This window comes from Microchirus variegatus (genome assembly GCF_963457635.1).
Source record: "Microchirus variegatus genome assembly, chromosome: 6".
In the NCBI taxonomy this organism is placed as follows: Eukaryota; Metazoa; Chordata; class Actinopteri; order Pleuronectiformes; family Soleidae; genus Microchirus; species Microchirus variegatus.
In genome coordinates this window covers 31,485,834-31,510,176 of record NC_139807.1, presented here as the reverse complement: position 1 = coordinate 31,510,176, position 24,343 = coordinate 31,485,834, and the positions used below count along the sequence as shown (strand labels likewise).

The window sequence follows — 24,343 nt, the reverse complement described above, 5'->3', positions numbered from 1 at the left end:
GCGGTGAAGACAGTTGAACGATGAGGACAGGTGAGCGATGAGGACAGGTGCGCGATGAGGACAGGTGAACGATGAGGACAGGTGAACAAACAGGACAGATGAACGATGAGGACAGGTGAACGAACAGGACAGGTGTGCGATTAGGACAGGTAGACTATAAGGACAGGTGAACTATGAGGACAGGTGCACGGACAGGACAGGTGAGCGATGAGGACAGGTGAGCGATGAGGACAGGTGAGCGATGAGGACAGGTGAACTATGAGGACAGGTGAACTATGAAAACAGGTGAACTATGAGGACAGGTGCACGGACAGGACAGGTGAGCGATGAGGACAGGAAAAACAATTCATGTGACATTTGTGTTCCCTTATCATTTTGCACGACACAATAAAGAAACTTTTTAACTTGAGCCCATTTTTAAACCAGTACTCTTACTTGTACTTAAGTAAAATGAATAGTAATAAAATAAAAATAGTAGTACTTTTACTTGAGTAGAATATTTCAGTTCTCTTTCCACCTCTGCAGATGACGAACACACAGTTATAAAACGTCAACGCGGTGTTGGTTACATCAGGATCTTGCAGGCACCGAAACAGGAGTTTATATTATTTATATTCTCGCGAGTGACGTCATTTCATTGTCACTTGACCTTGAGGCACAAAGAGACAACGGCGAACACAGTTAGAAAAGCAGGACAAAACGCCTTTGTCTGAGTCCAACATCTGCTGAAGAGTGTCGTAAAGGAGTGTTTTCCACAGGTTCAATGACGGGAAGCGACGCACAACGGAAACAATAGTAAAACAAAAGAACGGGGGAAAACAGAGGAGGCCCAACATCATTAGATTGTTAAAATATAACCGACACTGGTCGAAACACCTCATACTGAGAGAAGTCTATATTATAGGCAGCCTGTGCACAGTCAGGGACACACTTTACGTGAGGCTGATGCTCACTGACATGTGTTCAACCTGCTGCAAATGCTGCTCATTTGTGACCCTACAGTTCATTTGCTCAATACCACTGTGTATGCAGCATATATACAGTGAGTAGCCATGCAGGATACTTACTTAACTTACTCGCTATAGAGTTCACACAACACAGTGACAGGACAACACTTCCACTGCAGTAATGTAACTAAGGATGTTCCACACTCACTCTGGCCCAAAAATCAAGTCATAGTTTTGTATCTGTGAATCCAGACGTGCAGCTGTGTCAAACTCACATCCTGTGCTCATAAACGAGCAAACTGGGCGCCTTTCAGTCGCAGCAGCAGCAGCGGCAGCGGCAGCTTCTATCTTCATAATTCTTTGCCGTGTGAGTGCACGACAGGCGAAAAGCCTCTTGTAAAGTCTGAGTCCGGGCTTTGTTTTGAGCACTCGCACTCTACTGTTTGATATTATTCTTGTGTAGGTGGTGAAAAAAGAAAGAAAAAGAAAAAACGTAAGTGGTGTCTGTGTCTGGTTTTCTGCTCTGTGTCAAATATTCTGAATACAAACCAAATCCATGCAACAGATCTGGAGCCCAGTGGATACACTGTATTAGTGAGGTGATAATATTTGCTGATATGAGCCTTTAAGAGACATGTGACATGTCATGATCGCTGTTTTTGTTGATTTAAAACGTTATTATTTATTTATTTTTAATTAATTTTTTGCATTTTCTTTGAATTTATTTACTATATTCACTATATTTTATAATTATTTGTTTTAAAGTGATCTATGCACTATTTGCAATGCACAAAAAGGACGTGCATTCATGTTTACAGAACATTTATGTACGCTCTATGCATTTTATTGTGTATGTATTTTCTGGATAAAAAATAATTTACATTGAAAGATTTAACTAATTATGAAGAAAGTTATTTGTTTTTTTCATCTCTTATTGAAGCTTGTAATAAGTAGGTTTTCTATATAATGTACATAATTAATTTAGAATTAACCCAATGGAAGAATATTTACATTAAGACGTAGCATCTTTAAAGGTGCCATATGTAAGAATGTGGCCAAAAACTGTTACTACAATCAAATTCAAAATACCGTGGTTTTTTGGGTTATGTTTTCTGGCGTAACTGGCAACCCGTGGTCACTCAGCAGCTGAGACTCTACTGACTGCAATGATTGGTAGACAGCGGTAGGTGGCGCCACATGACGCCAAAACATGATTTCAAAACATAAAACATGATTTGCAGTCTGCAAAATATATTTTTTTAATGCAAATATTTTGTCTGTACTGTTGTTGTTTATTGTTGTTTACATTATTCCTGAGTCTCTGTGACATATTAGGAGGATTTTATGATTTATTACATAATGCGCCTTTAAGTTTAAACATAGATTCTACAGATGGAACTGTAAACTATTTGTTTTGTATATGAACAGAAAAATAACATAGATATCAAGGTTTCCCATAGATTTTTGCTTCATTTATCTTAGATGCCTGTTTATGATTGTATATTTGCTTAAAGGACACTGAGTTAAATGATACGTCTGCTGTGCTGTCAGTAGAAAAGCTCTGCTTTAATAGGTTAACGAAAACATTATTCTTTGGTGCAAAATAACTTGTTAAAGGCGACGGAGGACGTGCCGCGCTTCCAAGAAAACATGTTTATGAAAAATTCACGGTCTCGTGAAACAATGGATTCAACCCGGGAACCAAACAACATTCTCCACTGTCAACACTCTGTGTTACGTTGACCGATATTCGCCCCGACACGAGCTTGTTTGTCTGCTTGTGTGTGAAGTCGCCACAAGTTGCTAATGGTTGGTGACAAATGGCAGTAATTTATTCTAATGTAAACAAAAACGCTGTCAAATTCTTTTTGCATCATTTTTAATCGCGTTCACTTTTAAGGCGACACGTGTGAGGAGCGAGGCGTCTTTTAGACTTTTATGTGTTTGTGACTAAAAACACACACACACACATCAGTATATCAGCGGTTCTTCTGCAGATTTACTGCACATAATAGAAATGAAAGCGACGTCTGAGTGATGAGCGACTCGTTCCTCGTGGCTTATGGTTACAGAGAAAAGACGGAGGCTGGGGATTTGTGACATGATGTCCAGTGCAGTCGTCCTAATAGAATCTAATAGAACCTTGATATCTTTCACTTAAAGACGAGTGTTGCTGTGATACAGCGCTCGGGCGTCATCTTGGGGTCGCGGCCGTCTAAGCCAGAGAAATATTTTAGCGATACAGACAGTTTTTTAAAGGTCACATAGAGTGGTCCTGTTGCACATATGTTAGTTATGGAGGTCTACTTACATACATTAACTTGCTCAAAAACCTCCTTGTTGCTGTAAACGAGCCGATAGAAATCCTCTTTTCTGACGCTGTTGCCCAGCTGCGAGATTTGAGACTCAACTCTCACACCCAGAAGACAGACTGTCTTGTGATTGGCCAGTACCCGGAAGTGACATATTCAGCACACCCGCTCTCAGAAGCGCAGCTCCCCCCTCTGGAACGGTGGATGCACTGCTACTCATTATCAAAACATTGTTTTAACAGTGTTTAAAAATAGCTTCTTCATGACTCCTCGCCACAGTCCCTTTGACGACCTTTGACCCGGAGTCAGACCCAGAGTCAGAAGACACTGTCGCTCGTGAAACACCTCCACAACGGACGTTATTCTTCTTCTGCGGTTCAATGTACGCAACCGGATGTGCCCGGACTAGTGCCCGGAGCAGGACGATCTGCTGTTCCGGTGCTGAACCGGTGTTTACGTAACCGGACCGGGTTTTTTCAGAGATCTCGCTGAGCCCGAGATTACAATAAAACACAGCGTTCTCAGCAGTGGCTGAACTGTTTGTTTAGAACATTGGTTCTCAAAGTGCGGCCCGGGGGCCCAATGGCGGCCCGCAATGAATTACTGTTGATAGTTTTAATCCAGGAGGTAATAAGCTTGTTAAATGTTTATTGGACATTACTGGATACAGACCAATAAGTGTAAACAAAAATACTGGGTATTTACCTGGTTTCTATATGGTGAATTTTAGTGTATTATTGGGTTATAAGCTGGTAATAAGCAGGTAGCTACAGCCCCCAATTACGAGCTATTTACCCAGTAAATATATGGTAACAGAAATGTGTTACTTGGTATTAACCTGTAATTAGAAGGTAAGAACAATGGCCAAAATACTGGGTAATTACCCAATAAATTGTAAAAAGCGTTATTATATTAACGCTTAAATTACTTTATATTAACGCTTATATAACTTAGCGCTAAACTGTAGAACTGCAATCTGGTCATTAAAATTATTACAAATGGGATTTCTTTCTGTTTTTTTCCTTTGGCGGCCCTCAGTCCAATGTTGGGTTCCTAAATTGGCCCTCAGGTATCAAAACTTTGAGAACCCCTGGTTTAGAACCTTCAGGGCTTCTTAACCAAGGTAATGACGCAGATACACACTAAAAAAACAGCGTTAATTGGAACTTCCGGTCTAGGTCCGCTTTAAAGTATGTGTTCTTTCATTTTTTTTGTTCTGTCTGATCTGAGGTCACAGGATTTCTCCTCTCCATGTGTATTAATAGTGTTTTTAAAAATGACAATAGACAGTAATGTTGCAGTCACATAATGACTTCATTTGAAGCCATTGACCAACATCTGAATTGAATCCTCTTGCGTTGATATTTTAATAAACTGCGGCTTTTATTCGACTTTATTTGATTTCCCCCCCCGTCTCTATCTATCGTGTGAAGACAAAGGCTGGATTGCACTCGCGCCGACGAAAACAATGTCCTCCACTTGGCTGTTAAACCCTGTAATCACAAGTGACTAAACATCCCGTTCTCTTACATGTGTCTATACTTCTCTCGCGACCACATAGTGCATCGGGACAAGAGATGAATCAATATTTGAGATAGCTACTAAATTATGCATTTAAAAGGACGGCGAGCACCATTTAGCACTGAGAGCTTCTACTTGTAAAGCAGGGGCCTTTCACTGGACCTTCATTGGTTTAGTGGTGTTATTGTGCGCCGTTACGGCGAAATCCAGACCATTTTGATAATGGCTTTCTATTAGTGACCTTAGATGAAAGAATAACATATAATCTGCCTCTAAACTAATGTGTTTTCCCTGCAAGGACAAATAATTTGGTTTAGAAACTGGCACCTTCCCAGTTAGAGGGATCCATTTATCACACACACACACACACAGAGGTTTGTGCAGCTGGTTTTCTCAGGGCTCTGCATTGACTTCCATTAATTTGGACGTCTTAGACAAAGGATTAGCCCTAACCTTAACCGTAAACATTGACTGTCTAACTATAACTATAACCATAACCAGACCACAATTTCGAATTTGTGTCCCAAACTTAACCAGTTTCTCCAAAAATAACCTTTTTTGGTCTCCATTAAGGCTACTGCTTCTGACAAGGTCAGTGTTTATAACACAAACGGTCCTAAAGAGGTGACAAACACAAGTGCACACACATATTTGCACAGCTATTCTTGTTTAGACACGGTGTATACTTCCATTCATTTGAACAGCCTAAACGAAGTGTTGCCCTTAAAGTCAAACCCTAACCCTAACCCTAACCCTAAAGGCCACCGGGCGCGTTACAGTAGGCCAGTTTTGCACCGTCCTATGCCCAGCGTCAATCCCCACCAGGTGCGTTACAGCAGCGGCGCGGCGCCTTGGGAGCCAGCGGTATTCAAGGAAGATCACGCGATAATCCTGAACGGACGCGATAGACTGTGCGTACGAAGAAAACAACAACAACAACAACACAGCTTCTTTCATTCTCTGACGTGGATTTTATGTTTGTCCACTTCAACAATCAGTCTCTCGTCGTACATCGTGACCCTCCGAGACCCTCTGATCAATCGACTGTTGACCTGGTAGCACCGTTTTACGACGTAATGTTGATGTAAAGTTGCGATAGGCTATATGACCTGCGTATCGTGTTTTATTTTGAAAGGGGGTTTTACTTTGATTCTGTGTCGGACTTCCTTGCCGGATGCGATCTGCTCGTGCCCGGTGGAAATCCAGGGTAACTCTTAAATCTGACCCTAGGGTTAGGGTTAGGGTTAAGGCCCTGGTATACTTTCACGCACAAGTAGGTGGACTATTAAGCCTCGCTCACCAAGCAGAAACAAACAAAGATACAAGGATAGTCAACGTAAGGATAGTCATCCGAGCCCCCGACCTGGCAACCCTCGAACACCCCGACTCTCCCGCCCGACGGACCTTTCAGCCGATGAGCTGCTCGAGCTCGACGTGTTAGCAGGAGCTGTAGCATCGTTTTCTTCTTCTTTGGTAGGAATGCGTCCAGATGATTTGTACTGCCACCCAGTGGTGAAGTCAGATACTACAGGACCCTGACGTGCAACTGTACCTGTGTCTGTAATAAAATAATAATATGCGATAATATGGAAGTATACCAGTATACCCTTTACAAGGCCCCTGTTTGTGCCTGAAATGTTCCCTATAGCAAAAACATGTGTATACCCACACATAAGCTTATACACATTTGCACAAACACTGTGTGTCAATAATCAGCGAGGGCTGCAAATCACCGTGCGACACCAGAGGAAGAGAAAAGGCCCAGTCACCTTGTAAAAAGGCGTTTGCTGGGGCCACTAATGAAATGAAATGGCTAATAAAATGACGTGGCACGGGCCGCTCATTAACGAACAGGCATGTCGATAGCTTTTCTGCTATTTACTCACCTGTCTGAAGCATAACACCCAATAGGCACCCATGTCCAGATTGAACTGGAAAATGACTCGATGATCTGATTATTCTGGTATTTGGAGTAATAATAATTGGGTTCTGGTGCCAGTGAGGGAGATTTTTCTTGACTGTTGAAAGTCTGCGGTAGTCGTCCGTTCCTCCGCTCCTTGGTATAATTACTCTGACAGTGCTGTGGCCACAGGGCCTGTGAGCAGGGCTGCTTTTTAAACTGTAAATTATGAAGGATTAGCATTTATGAATTTTAAATCAGGACAGTGGTAGGAGACACTAAAGCTGCTTAGTGACTGCAAACGGCAGCGTCTAAGCAGGCAGTGCTCTGCACCCCTCACTCTCCGAGCTGTTGTGTGTATTGCGTGCGCTGTGTTTGTGTGTGTGTGTGTGTGTGTTTGTGTGTGTGTGACAAACGTGTTTATTCAAACACGGCTCTGCATAAACACAAAAATGTTCAGACTGGACTCCCACTATTCGCTTCGAGCAAATAAAGATCTGACATCTTAACATCAGCTCCATCCCAGCCTACTCTGGCTTTGTGTGTTTGTGTGTGTCTGTGTGTGTGTGTTTGAGGGAAAGTGTGGGTGCATTTGCCAACTCATGCAGGGTTGCATCTCCCCTGTCACTCCTTCTCAGGCTGGGGTTCTGCTTCTCACCGGCGTGTGTCACACTATGCGGAATATCCAATGGGTGATTATGTTAATGTGGGACTTGATCCATGTTAAATTATGCATAATGGATTGATGTGGCACAAAGTCATCAATTAGACGGATATCGGCACTTAAAAGTGTGACGCAGCATAATTTTCTCTTTTTCCACTGTTTTTTTCGGTTGCGGCGACGCAGCGAATGACAACGAGGATGCCACGGAGTTGCACCGCCTGACACACAGGCGTCAGGAAAAGGTCTAATTATTGTGTTAATATTGTGTTAAAACTAGTGCTGGGCACGTTAATGGCATCAACGTTAATACACAATGCGTTTCCATTAGAGCTGAAACGATTAATCGATGAATCGATTATTAATGGATTACTAAATTAATCGCCAACTATTTTGATAATCGATAATCGGTTTGAAACTTTTTTCATGATTAAAACAAAATTTCTGATTGTATCAGCTTCTTAAATGTGAATATTTTCTTGGTTTCTTTGCTCCACATAAACAAAGAAATCATTCAAATTGAATCATTTTGGTTTGTGAACAAAAATAAGACGTTCGAGAACACCATAATTTCCGTTTTTTAACATTTTCTGACATTTTCTGGACCAAACGATTCATCGATTAATCGAGAAAATAATCGACAGATTAATCGATTACAAAAACAATCGTTAGTCGCAGCTCTAGTTTCCATGACCGTTGACCGGAAAAAGATGCGTGTGACGTAAATTTTACGTGCCGCGGCACCGGAGTCCTGGCAATGTTTACCAGTTAGCTGCGTTAGCTCCTTTAGCGCCGTTCCAGTCGAACTGTAGTGGTCTGTTTATTAAACTAAAAAAGCAAAGCTACAAATAACTAGCATACCTGCGTACCGCGTATTTTTGCCTCTGTTTTTAAAGTTTAGCGTTACTTTAGGGACTAATTTAAACAATCGGGAGTCACGTAAACATGACGTCACGCACGCCTTGTAAACGCGCCGTTCGTTAACGTGCCCTGCACTTTTTTAAAACACATGTAAACATGTCCGTTGAACTAAAATTGTACTAAATATACATTCAGTCGGACTCATGCTAACCTGGATGCTCTGCTCATGCTCTACAGTTCCCACCCACGAGCTCTCGCAGAAGAAAATAAACAAAAAAAATTTAAAATTCAGGCCTGTACATTATTTGGACTGGCGGGTTTATGCTGTGCCAGCTCAAAGAATGTAATAATTTAAAGTTCGTGGACACCCATAATATTTAGAATGGTTGCCAAATAGCCGCCAGTGAATCCTAATATTAGGCTAAACACGGCCGTGTTGCAGAGTTGGGCTGTAACTGTGCACAGACATGTGCTGAATGCGTGCTCATGTGCTTGCCTGTTGCTCTGTGTTTTTGTCCGACCTGTGAGCCTCACAGCTGACCTTGCGTTGTCTCAGTTTGACAGTCGTGGTGCTCCTCGGCTGAGGTGTGAGTCCATGATTGGCGTGTGGTGATATTTCCGCAGTGGGTGAGGTCTGGGACAGACACCACCAGAGGCTTCATATCACACCTCCAGGAGCTGTTCTGTGCCAGGGTCACTGAGCCGCGACCTCCAGCCGGCGGTGTTAACTGGTTCAGCCAGGTGGCAAGAGCTGCAGGTGGATGATTCCGTGGACTGAACATTAAAAAACCCCAATGAGCCGATGAACCCCAGAGTATCGGACAACACCTTCTCGTTACCATGCTTTCTCTCTCTCATACACACACAAAAACAGCATCGATACCTTCAAACATAACATGGTGTTTTACCAGCCTGTTTCTTGTCAACACAGTCTTCACTGCATGCACCTTATATAACATAGCCTCGCAGTGCTACTTCTCCAATATGGCCACCACATGTTCCAAATTACCCTTACACTGGCTAGAGGTGTATTGCTGTTTAAATCAATTCATTTTCAGTTAGTTATATTTATATTTATTTTATATGTTTTATGAAATTTAAGTCAATAAAATAAGGTCCATACGGTTTACAATATTAAGACTTATATATAACTACCAAGCAATACAATGATCGCCCTGAACAAGGAACCATTGAAAATATTTGCAAACGTCTTAAGTCTCAAAAACAAAAATTTTCTTGGAATGACTTGAAATTTACCATCATAATAGTCGGCATCGCCCTGAACAAGATCTGTTCAAAATATTTGCAAACCTCTTAAGGAATAATTTTAATGAATTTTTGAAATTCAGGATATGATCCATTTGTCCTGATGCACTTTGACAGTGAGCTGACTTTAGTCTCAAAAACAAAAAGTATCTCGGAATGACTTGAAATTTACCATCATAACAGTCGGCATCACCCTGAACAAGGATCTGTTGAAAATATTTGAAAACCTCTTAAGGAATAATTTTAATGAATTTTTGAAATGTAAAATGTTTTAAAAGTGCTAAAAGAAGACGGGGAGCTTGCTAAGCCCATATGTTTAGGAGAGGTCAGGGCTTTGAAATTTATATTCAAAACCTTATTAACAATCTTAAAATTAACTGGAAGCCAATAGAGAACAGTCGTGTTGTTAATTGTCGACCTAAGTCACAAAGAAACGTTCAGATCAACATCAAACCAACTCAACAAAGCAGGTCATTGTTTACTGAGCAAAACATTGCACTGGAAAAGGTGCAGAAGACGAAAAATAAAATAAATGACAGCATTCACTCAAGTTATTTCATGTTTACATTACATCCATTTGGACCAGAAGGTGATTAAAGCCCCACATCTATTACATAGTCATTTGACCCGTTAGTGAATGTAGATTAAAAGTGTGTGTTTTTAACCACTGACAAAGGCGATGAACAACTAATTGCTGTCGAACCGAAATTTCAGTTGAAAAACAATGCAATTAACAAATCACAAAGCCGGCAATTTCATTCTGGTATTTTTTGACAGGTTTTGCCTCAAACACATTTGAAAACTCATACATTGTACGTTGTCGTCCTTGCAGTGGAACATAGAGTAATTACTGTTTTTTATGGCGACGCGTGGTAATGCTCCTCCATCACATTTAAATCCGTTATCCATTAGCCATTTTTAAAATTTACTGTATATCGCAGAACAAATCACAACTCCAGTATCTGTCAGAAAAATGAACTACGAGCTATGTTCCTGCCCGATTTGTCCCATAAAATTATATTTATAGAGAAACTATATCGTTGCGTAAGTGTAAGGAACATAAAGGAAAAATAAAGTGGAACTCCCCAACACCAGGGAGTTCCACCAAGGCCACTTCTCAGAACATTTCATGAAATCTGAAGTGTCTGTTTTTGCTCCTTTTTGCTCGAGCGGGAGGATCTTCTCTTCCACTCCGAAAGCATAAGTGGACGCCGCTTATTGATTTTCTTTCAAGCCCCGGGATTGCATTGATTGCTGCAAATATGGCAGACGAATCCAGCTGGTCGTGCGTCCGCTGGGACAAAGTGGGGGAGTCGGACGGGGGGAGCCCAGGCTGGGGCCGTGCCACAGCAGGGGGCCGGGCTTCATTACACCAAGCTAAGAGCCCACTGGCCACTGCCACAACCCCCCCCCCCCACCTCCACCCCACACTGTTCATCCTCCACTTACCCCCCAAATTAAACTGAGAGCTTTTTAATTATTTATCAATACCGTGCACTCATCGCGGATCAATCAGTGTGAATGGTTTTCAGACGTAATGAAGGAGCCCGCTCCGATGGACTTGTGGAAAATTGATCGGGATCTTTTGCCATTACGCCTTAAGTAAAGATGAGCTGTGGTGAGTGCGGTGTTGGTAATTTAAGGTTTGGGCTACGATGAAGTGGAGCGCCGCGAGCGCTAGCTCTCTCTCTCTCCCTCTCGCTGCCTGAACACGAGTGTGCTTCACTAAAGCCCAACAGTCGCTCTGTGCTGAGAGAGGTTCCATCTCATCCTCCGTCATTAATCAAGCTCTTAAACAGGGACACCTCATCTTATCATCGCATCACGTTGCACTCACAGAAAGAGGTGCAAGGCATCTTCCCCGGGGGCCAGAAGCACCGCGTTGCCTCCTCGGGAGAACACTTCTCACAGCGAATTACACCGATCCTCACCACTCCCTTGGTTTAGCGAAAGCTTGATTCATTGTGCTTCGAAAGGCTTCTGAATGAACCTAAGCAACCTTAGCTTTTCCCCTCTCTCTCTGCCTCCGTATTTCTCTCCCCGGGTGCATCTTGTCGAGGAACTATTCCGTCAGGAATTATTAGCCAGAGACACACACAATGCAATCTAATTTCATACCACCACATTCAATCACCGTGAACTCACTATTTGCAGGGGGCGGTAAATAAGACACGGAGGTGCAGGTATTTCAAAATGAATTAATGTTGTGCGGATGAATTTTCCTCGACCTGAGTCTGATGAAATTAGAAAAAAAAGATCACCTGTCATTCACTTACATTTCTATCCGTTTAAGAGCGCCGCGTTTGTGCGACTGTGATGCTGAATTCAGCGGATTGTTAGCGAGGGAACAAGCCGGCGTAAAAAAGCAGGACGGCATAATGAGATTCTTTTTTTCTGGTTGGGGGGGTGGAATTGGATTATAGGGGGACTTATTTGTTTGTGATATCGAGCACCGCCAAAATAAATTCACACCTATTCAAATTGAAATCAGACCTCGGTGCATCAGATAATCCTTTTTTAAGATAGTCTGAACTGACAGTCCAAGCCCACACACTGGAAAGAAATAATCTATCGCTAAACAAAACAGATATATAGCTTACCTTGCCAAAAGCATTCCGAGATTTTTCACAAATATTTACCAGTCAAGTATGTGCTTGTGTTTTTTTTTCTCTCCTTGAGGCATAAACAGTAACATCCATATTCATAGGGAGTTTTTTTAGCCTGACTTCCAATCATCGTGTCACAAAGAGTCTTAGCAAAAGCACCTTCCCAATAGCTCAGTTTCTCGCTGGATCAGGAAAACCTGATTTTGTTTTGAATCCCCGCAGCCTTTTGAGATGTCAGGCCGTATCAGCGGAGGAGCCCGTGATGGGCTGCAGTTGTGCGCCGTGGCAGCTCCGGCTGCTCGCGGATCTCCTTTGAAACGGCTTATTTCTGAGGGAGTGTTGAGACGTAAACCTGAAAGACGGACAAGGTTTAGTGTGAAGATGAGCGAGTGGGGTAGCTGCTGTGAGGATTTGATGTGTTGCTGTCGGTGGTGGCGGCGGTGAGAGTGTGAGAGACTCTAATGTGAGAAGGGATGAAGCAGAGACACAGAGGATAGAGACGATGGCGGCGGTGGTGGTGGTGTCGGCAGTGGGCAACTGGGTGTAATGCAACCCTGACATGAACCCAAACTACATGTGAACTTCAAACACCTTTCTCCTCATGCTGCTAGCGGGACCGTATATATGTTCCCCGGGTCCTATGTTCCCCGCTTTGTATGTGAACATAGGACCATTTCCCTAAAATAGGGTCCTATGTTCCCCGCTGTTCACCCAAAAGGTCCTATGTTCCCCGCTGTTGCCGGTCTTGAAAAAACCGGGAAACTTCCTCTCTCACTCTCTCTCTAACCCTTACCCTAACCATTACCCTTACCCTACCCTTACCCTCACCCTTACCCTAACCCTAACCCTAACCCTAACCCTTACCCTAAACCTACCCCTTACCCTAACCCTACCCCTAACCTTACCCTAACCCTAACCTTACCCTTACCCTAACCCTAACCCTAAACCTACCCCTTACCCTAACCCTAACCCTTTACCCTGGAGCTCCACACCCAGGCTTCCACAGACTCTTACCCGCCCCAGGGGGGGCCACAGACCGGCCACAGACACCGCCACACACCGCCCCTAACCCTGGAAGTCAAAAGTGGGCACACATTTTCACTAACTCCTGGAGCTCCACACCCAGGCTTCCACAAAGTGGGGAACATTGGACCTTTTTTGGGAAAAACGGAGGAACATAGGACCCGGGGAACATAGGTACGACCCCCTGCTAGCATTAGCATGCTTTATCTCCCCCCCTGGCTGGAAGCAAGTGTACCTGCGTGATGTCCACTCTGAGGACGTGAGGACTCTGTAAGGTAACATCTGTAGTTCTGAGTGACTGAGGACTCTCCTATTGTGTCGTCTTTTCTTATTTCCACCCTTCTAATAGAGCTTTCGGGCGCTAAGGTTCCATTTATACAAAAATGTTGTGTTTATGGTCAAAAACCTCCTAGTTGCTGTAAATGAGCCGATAGAAATCTCTCCTCACTGAAGCTCTCGTCAGCCGCGCTGTTTCAGACTGAAATCTCACCCCCAGAAGACAGAACTGTGTTGTGATTGGCCAGCCAACAAGGGCTTTTCCAACTGTCTTGTGATTGGCCAATAGGTGGAAGTGACGTGGAAGTGGAAGCACTTCAGCTCTCAGAAGCGCAGCTCCCCCCTCTGGAACGGTGAATGCACTGCGACTCATTATCAAAACATTGTTTTAACAATGTTTAAAAATAGCTTTGTCACGACTCCCCGCCACAGTGTTTAGAGTTTACCGTTACTTTAGAGACTCATTGTAACAATCGGGAGTCACGTAAACATGACGTCCGGTCAGTCGTCTATTTCAACATGTGTTAAAGGTTCGGTTCCTGGCATATTCTCACATAACCTCTCTTCAAAGTTTGTTTCTCTTCTTTTTTGTCGTCTTCTGCAACCAAATCAGGAGTGCGCCACCAACTGGCCTGGAAAGTGAAAGCCCATATGGAGCTTGTGTGCAGTTGGTGCCTATGGTCCACACGGTCAGAAATGTTGTTTCAGCCTACGCCTAAAATACCACAAAGGAGTAGAGAGTAGGGGTGGGTCAAAAATATCGATTTGGTGATATATCACAGCCCTTCCTCGTGCAATATGATAATCTATACGCCGAGGCAAATATCGATATTTTAATTAACAAACGAAGGAGCTCTAAAGTCCCTGCCACTTTCACTCGCCGGGCGTCACTACTCGATGTCTACTGGAAGTTACCTGGCAGAGGTTACAGCGGGATAATGGCGGAGAACGCTACGTTAAGAGATGCTCCATCTTTGTTTAGTACCTAGACTTTATGCACTTTGTTCTCTGTGTTGTGAATAAATAGAGAAATTGCGCACTTTTAACTTTTCATGGACAAATATCGTGATATCCATGATCACATCATCGTCGTACGGTGATATTATTGGTATCGTGGGTATCCCAGCCCGATTATAGAGAGCCTGGGTTTGAATGTTGTGCAGACCAGGCCTCTCATGAGTCATGTGTTGTGTTTTCAGGCCAGACTTCTGCACATTATGTAGTACGCTGAATTTTTTTTAGCTCAGCCCACCACCAATTTGTCCACAAAGAGCAGGTCTGTGAACACATACGACAGTTTAAACATCACAGCTCTCGCTGTTATTAATATTTCACTGTGTGTTTCTCTTTCACAACAACATGCTGTTGTATTCTTTCTCTCTTGTTTTACGTGTCTTTCTGTATTTGTTCACGTCTTTGTCCGACACCGTCTTTGAAGGCGAGAACATTTCGAGAAGCGCACACACATGTACGTGCTCCGTTTTTATTTTTGCGTCTCGAGTTAAGCGATGGAAGTCGCTGCTGCCATATGCGCTGACTTTGCAACGAGCGACGTAGCAGCTGGTTAGCTTAGTCTCGCATTAAGACAGGAAGCACGAAGTAGCTCTAGTGGCTCTGTCCAATAGTAAAAAGATGTCAGTCAATTCCCCCATGTTTTCAGTCTCTGCAGTAGCTTTATATTTAAAAGAAAGACGCAAGTGTTTTATCCTTCCTCTCGTCTAACCTCCGGTTAGAAAGACAGCAAGTGTGTTATTTTTCCCTGTATTTCCTTCAAGTGCATGAAATGCAACAAAAAGGAGAGTGAAAGGCTGAGAAGTTTGTCCAATCAGATCAGGGACAGCTGTCCTGAACCTCTGGAGCCCCTTTTTGAAAAATCTCCCATTGTGAAGTCGCCTGCAAACACTTTGAGGATCCCACACCGACAGAGAGAAAAAGTTATCTGGGTTTGTAATGAGTGACCTTTCCATGATGCAGCAAACATGCATTTTTATGCCAGGGCATAAATAGCCCGAGCTACATAACAATTAAGGTAACCTTTCTGTTTGAATAAGAGGCGATTGCTCAAAGAACGGAAATAACATGAATGATAAATTATTTTTGTAACCCAGTGCACCCGACGCTAAAGAATAAGGGAACAATGAAGTGGGGGGGGGAGGAAAGAAAGCGGCGGTAGCTGTGACTCAATTGTAAATCCCAGTTATAATGCCTCGTTAAAAAGATTTGGGAAGGCGAAACAGAAGCAGACACAGTCTCTCTTTCTTAAAGGTAGACAGGTCTCAGTGGGATTCATTAATGTGTGTCCCGATGGTAGTCTTCCTCTTACAGCACAATCGCCCGGGTTAGCACCAATCCTGAAATTACACCTAATTGGACAATTACTCAAACTCAGAAAACCTCCTGCAATAAGCCAACAAGGCCCCCCTAATAAACACCTTGTCTTCTAATAAAAACAAGGAAGTCATTTGCGTCACCCAAGAGGCCCAGATTTTTTTTTTTCTTATCTGTGCTAAATTTATTTTTAAAATAATTGCATGTGCTATGAATGAGACTATTAAAAAGGAAGCTGAGAAGGGCAAAGGAAAGTGTGTGTGTGTGTGTGTGTGTGTGTGTTAGGGGGGGAAAAAGAAATAGAGAGAGCAATGCAAACCCTACCTGGGGCTTAGTGTTGCAGTCGACTCTCCTGGGGGGAGAGCTCATTTGTTCCACAGATAAGCGCACTGCAAACCGCACTATTGTAATATTATTGCTGTCATACCATAATGAAATAATTACTGTTTTGACTTGCTTTCAACAAACCAAGACCACCCCCGTTTCCCCACCGCTTTGAATCCTCCCTTCGCATACAGCGCATTCATCCACGTGTGAAACGTTAATTAAACGTAGTAATTGCAGCGAAAAAAATCCTTTTTTCTACATCCTGAGACTGATGGACTGGAGGAATAGTTCAACTTTCTTTTTTTTGGGGGGGGGGGGAGAAATATCAGCTTATTCGCTTTGTCGCCACAGAGTCCGATGAGAAGATCGATAGCCGTCTCGTATCTACATCTTACATTTAAAGCTGCAGCGAGCAGCCAGTGGCTGGAAGACTGGAAAACGGAGGAAACAGCCAGTCTGGCTTTGTCCAGAGTTAATAACATCTGCCCACCTGCAGTGACCGCTGCTCCTCTGGCAATCTTATGGTGAGTCAACTGCTCATGGGCCAAGAAATGTGAGGCACTGCTAAACCACATTTTGTTGTTTTTTCCAAAAAAACACTTTACTTGTTGTACTTGTAGATACTTATAGACATCAAATCTGTAAATTTCTGTCTCTTTCAGTTTAGATTTGTAAGGATAGTAAGTACAAACTTCGTCAACGTTGCGCTAACGGCGCTAAAGGAGCTAAAGCAGCTAACGGAGCTAACTGGTAAACAATGCTTTGACTCCGGGGCCGTGGCAGGTAAACAAACGACGTCACAACTTCTTTTTTCCCGGTCAGTCTTCGTGGAAACACGTCAGGTGTTAACGTTGACGCCGTTAGCGCGCCCAGCACATTGTAGCACTGGTCTTTTCCTTTAATAAACAGACCGCTCCAGTTCCACTGTAGGAGCGCTAAAGGCGCTAAACAAGCTAATGCAGCTAACGGAGCTAACTGGTAAACGATGCCTTGACTCCGGGGCCGTGGCAGGTAAACAAACGACGTCACACACTTCTTTTTTCCCGGTCAGTCTTCATGGAAACACATCAGGTGTTAACGTTGACGCCGTTAACGTGCCCAGCACTTTGTAGCGCTACTCTTTTTCTTTAATAAACAGACCGCTCCAGTTCCACTGTAGGAGCGCTAAACAAGCTAATGCAGCTAACGGAGCTAACTGGTAAACGGTGCCTAGGCTCTGGTGTCGCGGCACGTAAACACAATGTCGCACACTTCTTTTTCCGGTCAGTCGTCATGGAAACACGTCATGCGCGTTAACGTGTGTTAGCCTAGTGTCCTGCACTGAAACTTACATTACCGTTCAAAAGTTTGGGCTCACCTGTACGTTTTCCGTTAAAAGTCAGATTTTAATCATCAAAAGAGTTGCAAAATGAAAAGAAAATATAGTCAAGACGTTGACAAGATTAGAAATAATGATTTTTATTCAAAATAAAACTGGTTTTCAAGGGTTTTCTAATCATCCAATAGCCTTCTAATGACCATTAGCAAACACAATGTACCATTAGAACACTGGAAATAGGCCTCTATACACCTATGTACATATTCCATTAAAAACCAGACGTTTGCATCTAGAATAGTCCTTTACCACATTAACAATGTATAGAGTGTATTTATGATTCATTTCATGTTATATTCGTTGATAAGAAAGTGCTTTTCCTTCAAAAATAAGGACATTTCTAAGTGAGCCCAAACTTTTGAACGGTAGTAAAGGCCTGTCGGGGTAAAATAATTCTCCCTTTTGGAGATTTGGAGTGTCTTAACAGCTCGGTGTCCAGTGTCGCTGTCCCCCCCCCCCCCCCCGACGTCTGCAGATGACAGCGGAGAGAGCAGCAGAAATCTGCCCCGGTTGTTGGACCAGAGATCCCAATCTCGCATTTTTCTCCTCCATTAGTGTGACACTGTGAAACAGTGGCCGCGCTGTGTGAGGCGTTAATGCCGTTCACTTTCACAGCTGTGTCAGTTTGACTTCACAGACATCACATTGGAGGGAGGGAGAGCGCGAGGGGGCGACCAGCTGAAAAGCTAAGTACGAGGCTAGGATAACCGGGACCGTACCTACGTTCCCCGGGTCCTATGTTCCCCGCTTTGTATGTGACCGGGGAACATAGGACCCTTTCTCTAACCCTAATCCTATGGTTACCCTTTTTCAAGAAAAGGGTCCTATGTTCCCCTGTCACATACAAAGTGGACCTTTTTTGGGGAAAAACGGGGAACATTGGACCCGGGAAACATAGGTACGACCCCGGATAACCACAGTATTTGAGTTTCCATGTAAAGACACTGAGTTAGAGCGGATGAGAGCTCTGATCAATTACAGGGGCTGGATGCTAAATATACCGTTAGCGTTTAAAACCGGTGCTGCAGTTCCATTTCAAAACACTGGGACTCCTGGTGTTACGACGCCGCTGCATTGATACACACACAACTGTCTGTTTTATTTATTTTTTAACAAACATCAAACATATTTGGTGATTTAAATTACGAGGCAGAGATTGAAAGTGGAAGTGTGTTTGCAGAGAACAGCAGCAGAGGATGATCACATGATGAGAGGAGACAGCTTGCTGCGTTTGACTCACTCTGGATGTTGATGTGCTATGAGCTGTGTTACTGGGTGGGTGGCAGTGAGTGGTGGTGGGGGGGTGGGGGGGGGGGGAGTACAACAGGAGAAAACACCAAACCAAAATATAAACAGCTTGGACCCCCAAATGGAAATTTAAATTGAAAACTGGCTGTACCATTTTTGTGTGACTGAGGCCAGTGTTTCAATTTTAGTTTTCCTTAATTACTGATTACACATTATGGTAATTTGGCTACGTGCACAATGGAACTTCCGCCTAGCAACCGTGGCTGCCGGTACGCTGGGCTACTTCCGGTTGGTCGTGTTGTCTTTGTGATTTCCCGGAGACGCTAGTGAAGTACAGTCGTAGAGTCAATTTTATTAGTAAAAATTTGCGGATTTCAAGTCATTCTGAGATACTTTTTGTTTTCGAGACTAAAGTCAGCTCACTGTCAAAGTGCATCAGGGCAAATGGATCATCTCCTGAATTTCAAAAATTCATTAAAATTATTCCTTTAGAGGTTTGCAAATATTTTCAACGGATCCTTGTTCAGGGCGATACCGACTATTATGATGGTAAATTTCAAGTCATTCCGAGATACTTTTTGTTTTCGAGAAGACAGTCAGCTCACTATCAAAGTGTATTAGGGCAAATGGATCATTTTCCTGAATTTCAAAAATTCATTAAAATGATTCCTTAAGAAGTTTGCAAATATTTTCAATGGCTCCTTGTTCAGGACGATGCCGACTATTATGATGGTAAATTTCAAGTCATTCTGAGATACTTTTTGTTTTTTTGAAGTGTTCTCAATTTCTGTAATCCCCTCGAATAATGTACGGAAACGTTTACTTTGGTCAGGTACGACCAGATTTTCTCCTGCAGAGTTCTTCAATCCCATGACTTCAGGGTGCGTCGTTCATCAGCTGATTTTTGAACCCGTCTGTCCCCCACTCTGACCTTTCCGTCGTGTGCACCCCCCCCCCCCCCCCCCCCACCCCTCTGGAAAGTCAGCAGCCATTTTCACATCTTTTCCTCCCAACATTGGACAAACGAACAGATGAATAAGCAATCATGGCTGACCTCACGCAACCAGGGGGAACAGGGGTGCAACACATCCACTGGCATGAGTTCACCAAAATGCTACTCTCCTGCCACAGCAAAACAGAGGTAAAGATGGGGGGTGGAGGATGGAGGATGGAGGATGGAGGATGGGGGGTGGGGGGGGGTGACAGAACACACAAGAGGTGGACAGTGACAAATGATGTGGAAAAAAACAACACAGGCAGCCATCTGAGGGGAAGACGAGAGTAATACTCACAAATAATTAACTGGGTAAATATTAGAGAGCAGACTGACTAATTAGTTCACACGTCTCACTGCACTCTCATTATTGTCGCCGCCGCAGTTAAACCCGTTCCCACAATGCACGGCGACGCCGTGCAGCCGACTCGACAGAAATGTGCGGCAGTCGCTTCCTCTCAGTGTTTTTGATTTATTCACTCGGTCGGAAAAAACGGAGACACCAAACTGTAATTGTAAACCGAGCGCTTTAAAGGCTAATTCTATTATGTTGCTTTCATAATACGACGTGTGTGTTAGCTTATTAACTCCAAACTCACAAACTGTTTCTTTTCTGCAAGTCACTCCAAACTTTTTTTTAGCTCTAAATCACGTATGATTTCAGAAAAACAAAAGGGTTACAACCCTGTTCTCGGTCAGGGGTCGGCAACCTTTATTTTTGTCGTCTCTCCACCAAAATAAAATTCATTTGGAGCCACGAAAAACCCAGCAAAATGAAGATAATATCACCTATAAAGGTTTTTATACAGATACAGAAGCAATAGTTTTTCATTTATGGAATTGAAAAACTACAAAATGTTCAGTTTGTACCCAACCTCTTATAAGGTGGAGCAAAAATAAGTCACATATTGATGTACACTCTAAAAGTAAGAAAGAAAAGAAATAAAAGTGCTTAAGTAGAACCATATAAGGTTATTCTGCTTGTCCTCATAAGAGAACCCTTTTGGAGGGTTCCACCAAGAACCCTTTTAAAGCCCTTTATCCAGGAGAGGGGTTTTAAAGGGTTCTCTGGATCAACATGGTTCCCTGTAGAGGGACCCTTTTGGAACCCTTATTTCTAAGAGTGTAGACCTGGTTTTTCCATTGTTTCATTGTTTGTGGCAAATTAATGAAATTGAAATGAACCCATTTTGAACTAAATTAAGCAACTATTTGGATTGTATGTCTTTATTGCTTGAGGAAAAAAAGGTCTGTGGATCCAAAGATGGACAGGACATCCAAATGTTTACTTAATAATTGCATCTTACGTCGATGTTATTCGAATTAAAACACTTTTATTTGTCGCCTTGATCTCTAAATCTGCAAGGAGTGTCACCTGATATCTATTGGTTGTGACTTAAACATGTACAGTATAATACCATTTTTTAATTAAGGTATTATGTTTACCAAACAGTTATTAGTAATGTTTTAGTCAGATTTGGGTATATTTGTATATTTGTCTTGGGGTCGCCCAGGAGGAAAGTTAAGAAGTTGTAATTATCCTGTTTAAGTCATTTGTGTGATTTCTAAAAGCAAAATGTGACAAAAACAAGATTTGCTGAAGCTTTTTCCATCACACTTACTTGAATTTACCTTTTAAGCTTTTATCAATAAAAGCAAAACAACTTCTGTGCAATATTTTAAGGTTTTTTGTTGTTGTTTGAAAATCGTAAATATTATATGATATATATCCTCTAAACTAAATCTGTTTTGCATTCAATTGAAACTCACCGTCTTTGACTTGTGTACTTTCCATGCAAAGAGCAGAAAGTGCCGTAATCTTCACTCTTGTGTTTGAGTGATTTCTCTTTCTATTTATTATGTTAGTTTGTGATTGAGTGTTGGGCCACAGAGTGTTAGAATAAAGCTTTTTTGAACAATTAAAAACAAAGCCTCCGCCTACAGCCTCAAAGTGTCTGTACGTGAGGGAGATGGTGCTCACTGACCGGCTCACTAAAGGAGAAAACAGAAAAGTTTTTTAACTCTAAAATAAGAACATGTCGGACACTGAAAATATAGATCTTTAGTGAAGTTTCTCAGACCAAACGGTGAGCGCGTATGTGCTGTTTTGTTTCCGACAGTCCTCAGGTAAACTGGCCAATCCGCTCACACAAAGACGTTTCTCCAATAATGTGGAAGGCGCCGGTTAATGACAGCAGCTGTGAGGCAGGCATGCTCCACTTCCAAGCTGATTTAAGTTTAACGAGCCACTTCAGAGTGCTATTGATTCGGATCTATATTTGACAGGATATCCAAAATGGATAAGACCATCTCCTGGTCACTCACAACGGCACAGCTTTGCAAATATATACGGGTGCTTTTGGTTAAATGATTTATGACTTATGGGAGTTTGGAGCGTGTGAATGAACGGACAGATGCTATAGCTTATTTTTCACACACTAACACTTTTAGTCAGAATTATAGTTTTCCTGTAATGTTTTAAAATGAATTATTTTTATTATATTTTAATTCAGATGATTACAGAGATTTATAATGACCCACATGCATGATTTACTGCTCCTGCAGAGCTGTGTATCCTATTGTACAACACAAACGTCGTATATTTGGCAAAACTGTTTGATCGAGTCTGCTGAGGTTAAAGCGGACCTAGACAGGAAGTTCCAATTAACGCTGTTTTTTTAGTGTGTATCTGCGTCATTACCTTGTTTACGAAGCCCTGAAGGTTCTAAACAAACAGTTCAGCCACTGCTGAGAACGCTGGGTTTTATTGTAATCTCGGGCTCAGCGAGATCTCTGAAAAAACCCGGCCCGGTTACGTAAACACCGGTTATCCTGAACAGCAGATCCTCCTGCTCCGGGCACTAGTCTGGGCACTAGTCTGGGTACATCCGGTTGCGTACATTGAACCGCAGAAGAAGAATAACGTCCGTTGTGGAGGTGTTTCACGAGCGACAGTGTCTTCTGACTCTGGGTCAAAGTCATAAAAGGGACTGCGGCGGGGATTCGTGAAGAAGCTATTTTTAAACACTGTTAAAACAATGTTTTGATAATGAGTAGCAGTGCATCCACTGTTCCAGAGGGGGGAGCTGTGCTTCTGAGAGCGGGTGTGCTGATTATGTCACTTCCGGGTACTGGCCAATCACAAGACAGCTGGGAAGCCGGGGTGAGAGAGTTGAGTCTGAAATATCGCGGCTGGGAAACAGCGTCAGAAAAGAGGATTTCTAGGTTTTTGACCATAAAAACAAGTTAATGTATGTAAGTAGACCTCCATAACTAACATATATGTGCAACAGGACCACTCTATGTGACATTTAAAAGCTTGACATCATCACTGATCATTAAGCACCAGGAAAAACTTGGATTGTACCTCTTTACGTTGAGCGCCAAGCTGTTGAAACACCAAGCTCTGTGAAGGTGACGGACTGGTTTACTGTTCATTATCTGTAAAAACAAACCTCAGAAATGGTTGGTTTATTCTTTCACAGTGATGATATTAATGAAACCACAGGCATATGTTAAATGTTCAGTAATAGAAACAAACTGCAGTGTTTACTTCTCGTATTCTGTTGTCTTTACGCCGCTTCCACTGGTTGTTTATAGTATAGTTAATTGTTCATTTGAATTTCAGGTTCAGGCCACGCGTCGAAAATAGGAAGCAATATCACGACAAATTAGCCGAACGCACATGAAGGTCAGGATAAATCCATGCTGTTAACGGCAACACTGGTCAAAGTAGGTCCCTTCGTTTTCTTTAATTTTCTCAATTTTCTGTCTTTGCTGCATTTAATCAGCTGTGAAATAAGTTTTCTGCTGGGTCCAACACTTCAGCCCTTTCACACTTCACAAAAGCGTTAGCGCCACAAGGAAAGGGAACTGGAGCCAATCTCGGCTAACAATTTATAGTTTCTAATTAAGTAAAAAACCACAATCTGGGTGTCTTTTAATGGCGGGTACAGTATAGGAGGAGGATTAACTGCAGAAAAACCCACTGAGACAAAGGGAGAACATTCACTGTCCACATGACATTTGAACCATGTGCCATCCAGGACTTGTATATATATATATAATATACTACATACATATCCAAGGGCCAATACCAATTCCTATCTTAACCCTCAAGCTCAACCCTTAATCTTAACTGGCCCTCAAAACCAAGTGTTGAGGGTTATTTTGTCACTTAGAAATGGGACACCCCTGAAATGCAGATACGTCTTCAGACTGTAGGGGGCAGAATAACGCGAAAAGCTGCGTCCAGTCTGTCAACTCCAAAAAAGAAGAAGAAGAAGAACACATTTACGTCAGGATTATTTATTCTGATCCGGCTAAACTAAGATAATACAATGGTTTTCATCATTTTTATATCTCTATTAACAAAGAAAAACAAACTTCATTTGTATCGTACTCGTTTCGCCGCTTTCGACGCCATCTTTGTTTATGTCAAAACACGCAATGCATTCTGGGTAGCCCCTGCTCCCAAGGGTGGTCTCAGAAAATCTCAATATTGAGTGTGATACAGCCCTTAAACTTGCCCCTCAACTTAATTTTGAGATTGAGGGTTAAGCAAGGAATTGGAATTCACCCCGAATAATAGTATGTAACATTCCTTCTAATGAAAGTGGTGTTTTGGAAACGGCTTCATCATATCAAGCTTCAGAACCGGGGCTATTTATATTGTTTTCCTGCTTTGAAGTTGACAAG

The 24,343-nt window shown here is 42.6% G+C and overlaps 1 protein-coding gene across 1 annotated transcript in view; it reads right to left on the bottom strand.

The window, feature by feature from the left end:
• Positions 1-8,732: 8,732 nt before the first annotated feature.
• stk33 (serine/threonine kinase 33) overlaps positions 8,733-24,343 on the bottom strand; it is a gene marked incomplete at both ends in the record, with an annotated part of 102,238 nt that continues 86,627 nt past the window's right edge. The window contains one exon of the mRNA XM_083890872.1: positions 8,733-8,953. Coding sequence (XP_083746998.1) covers positions 8,733-8,953 — 221 coding nt within the window. The remainder of the gene's footprint in view (positions 8,954-24,343) is intronic.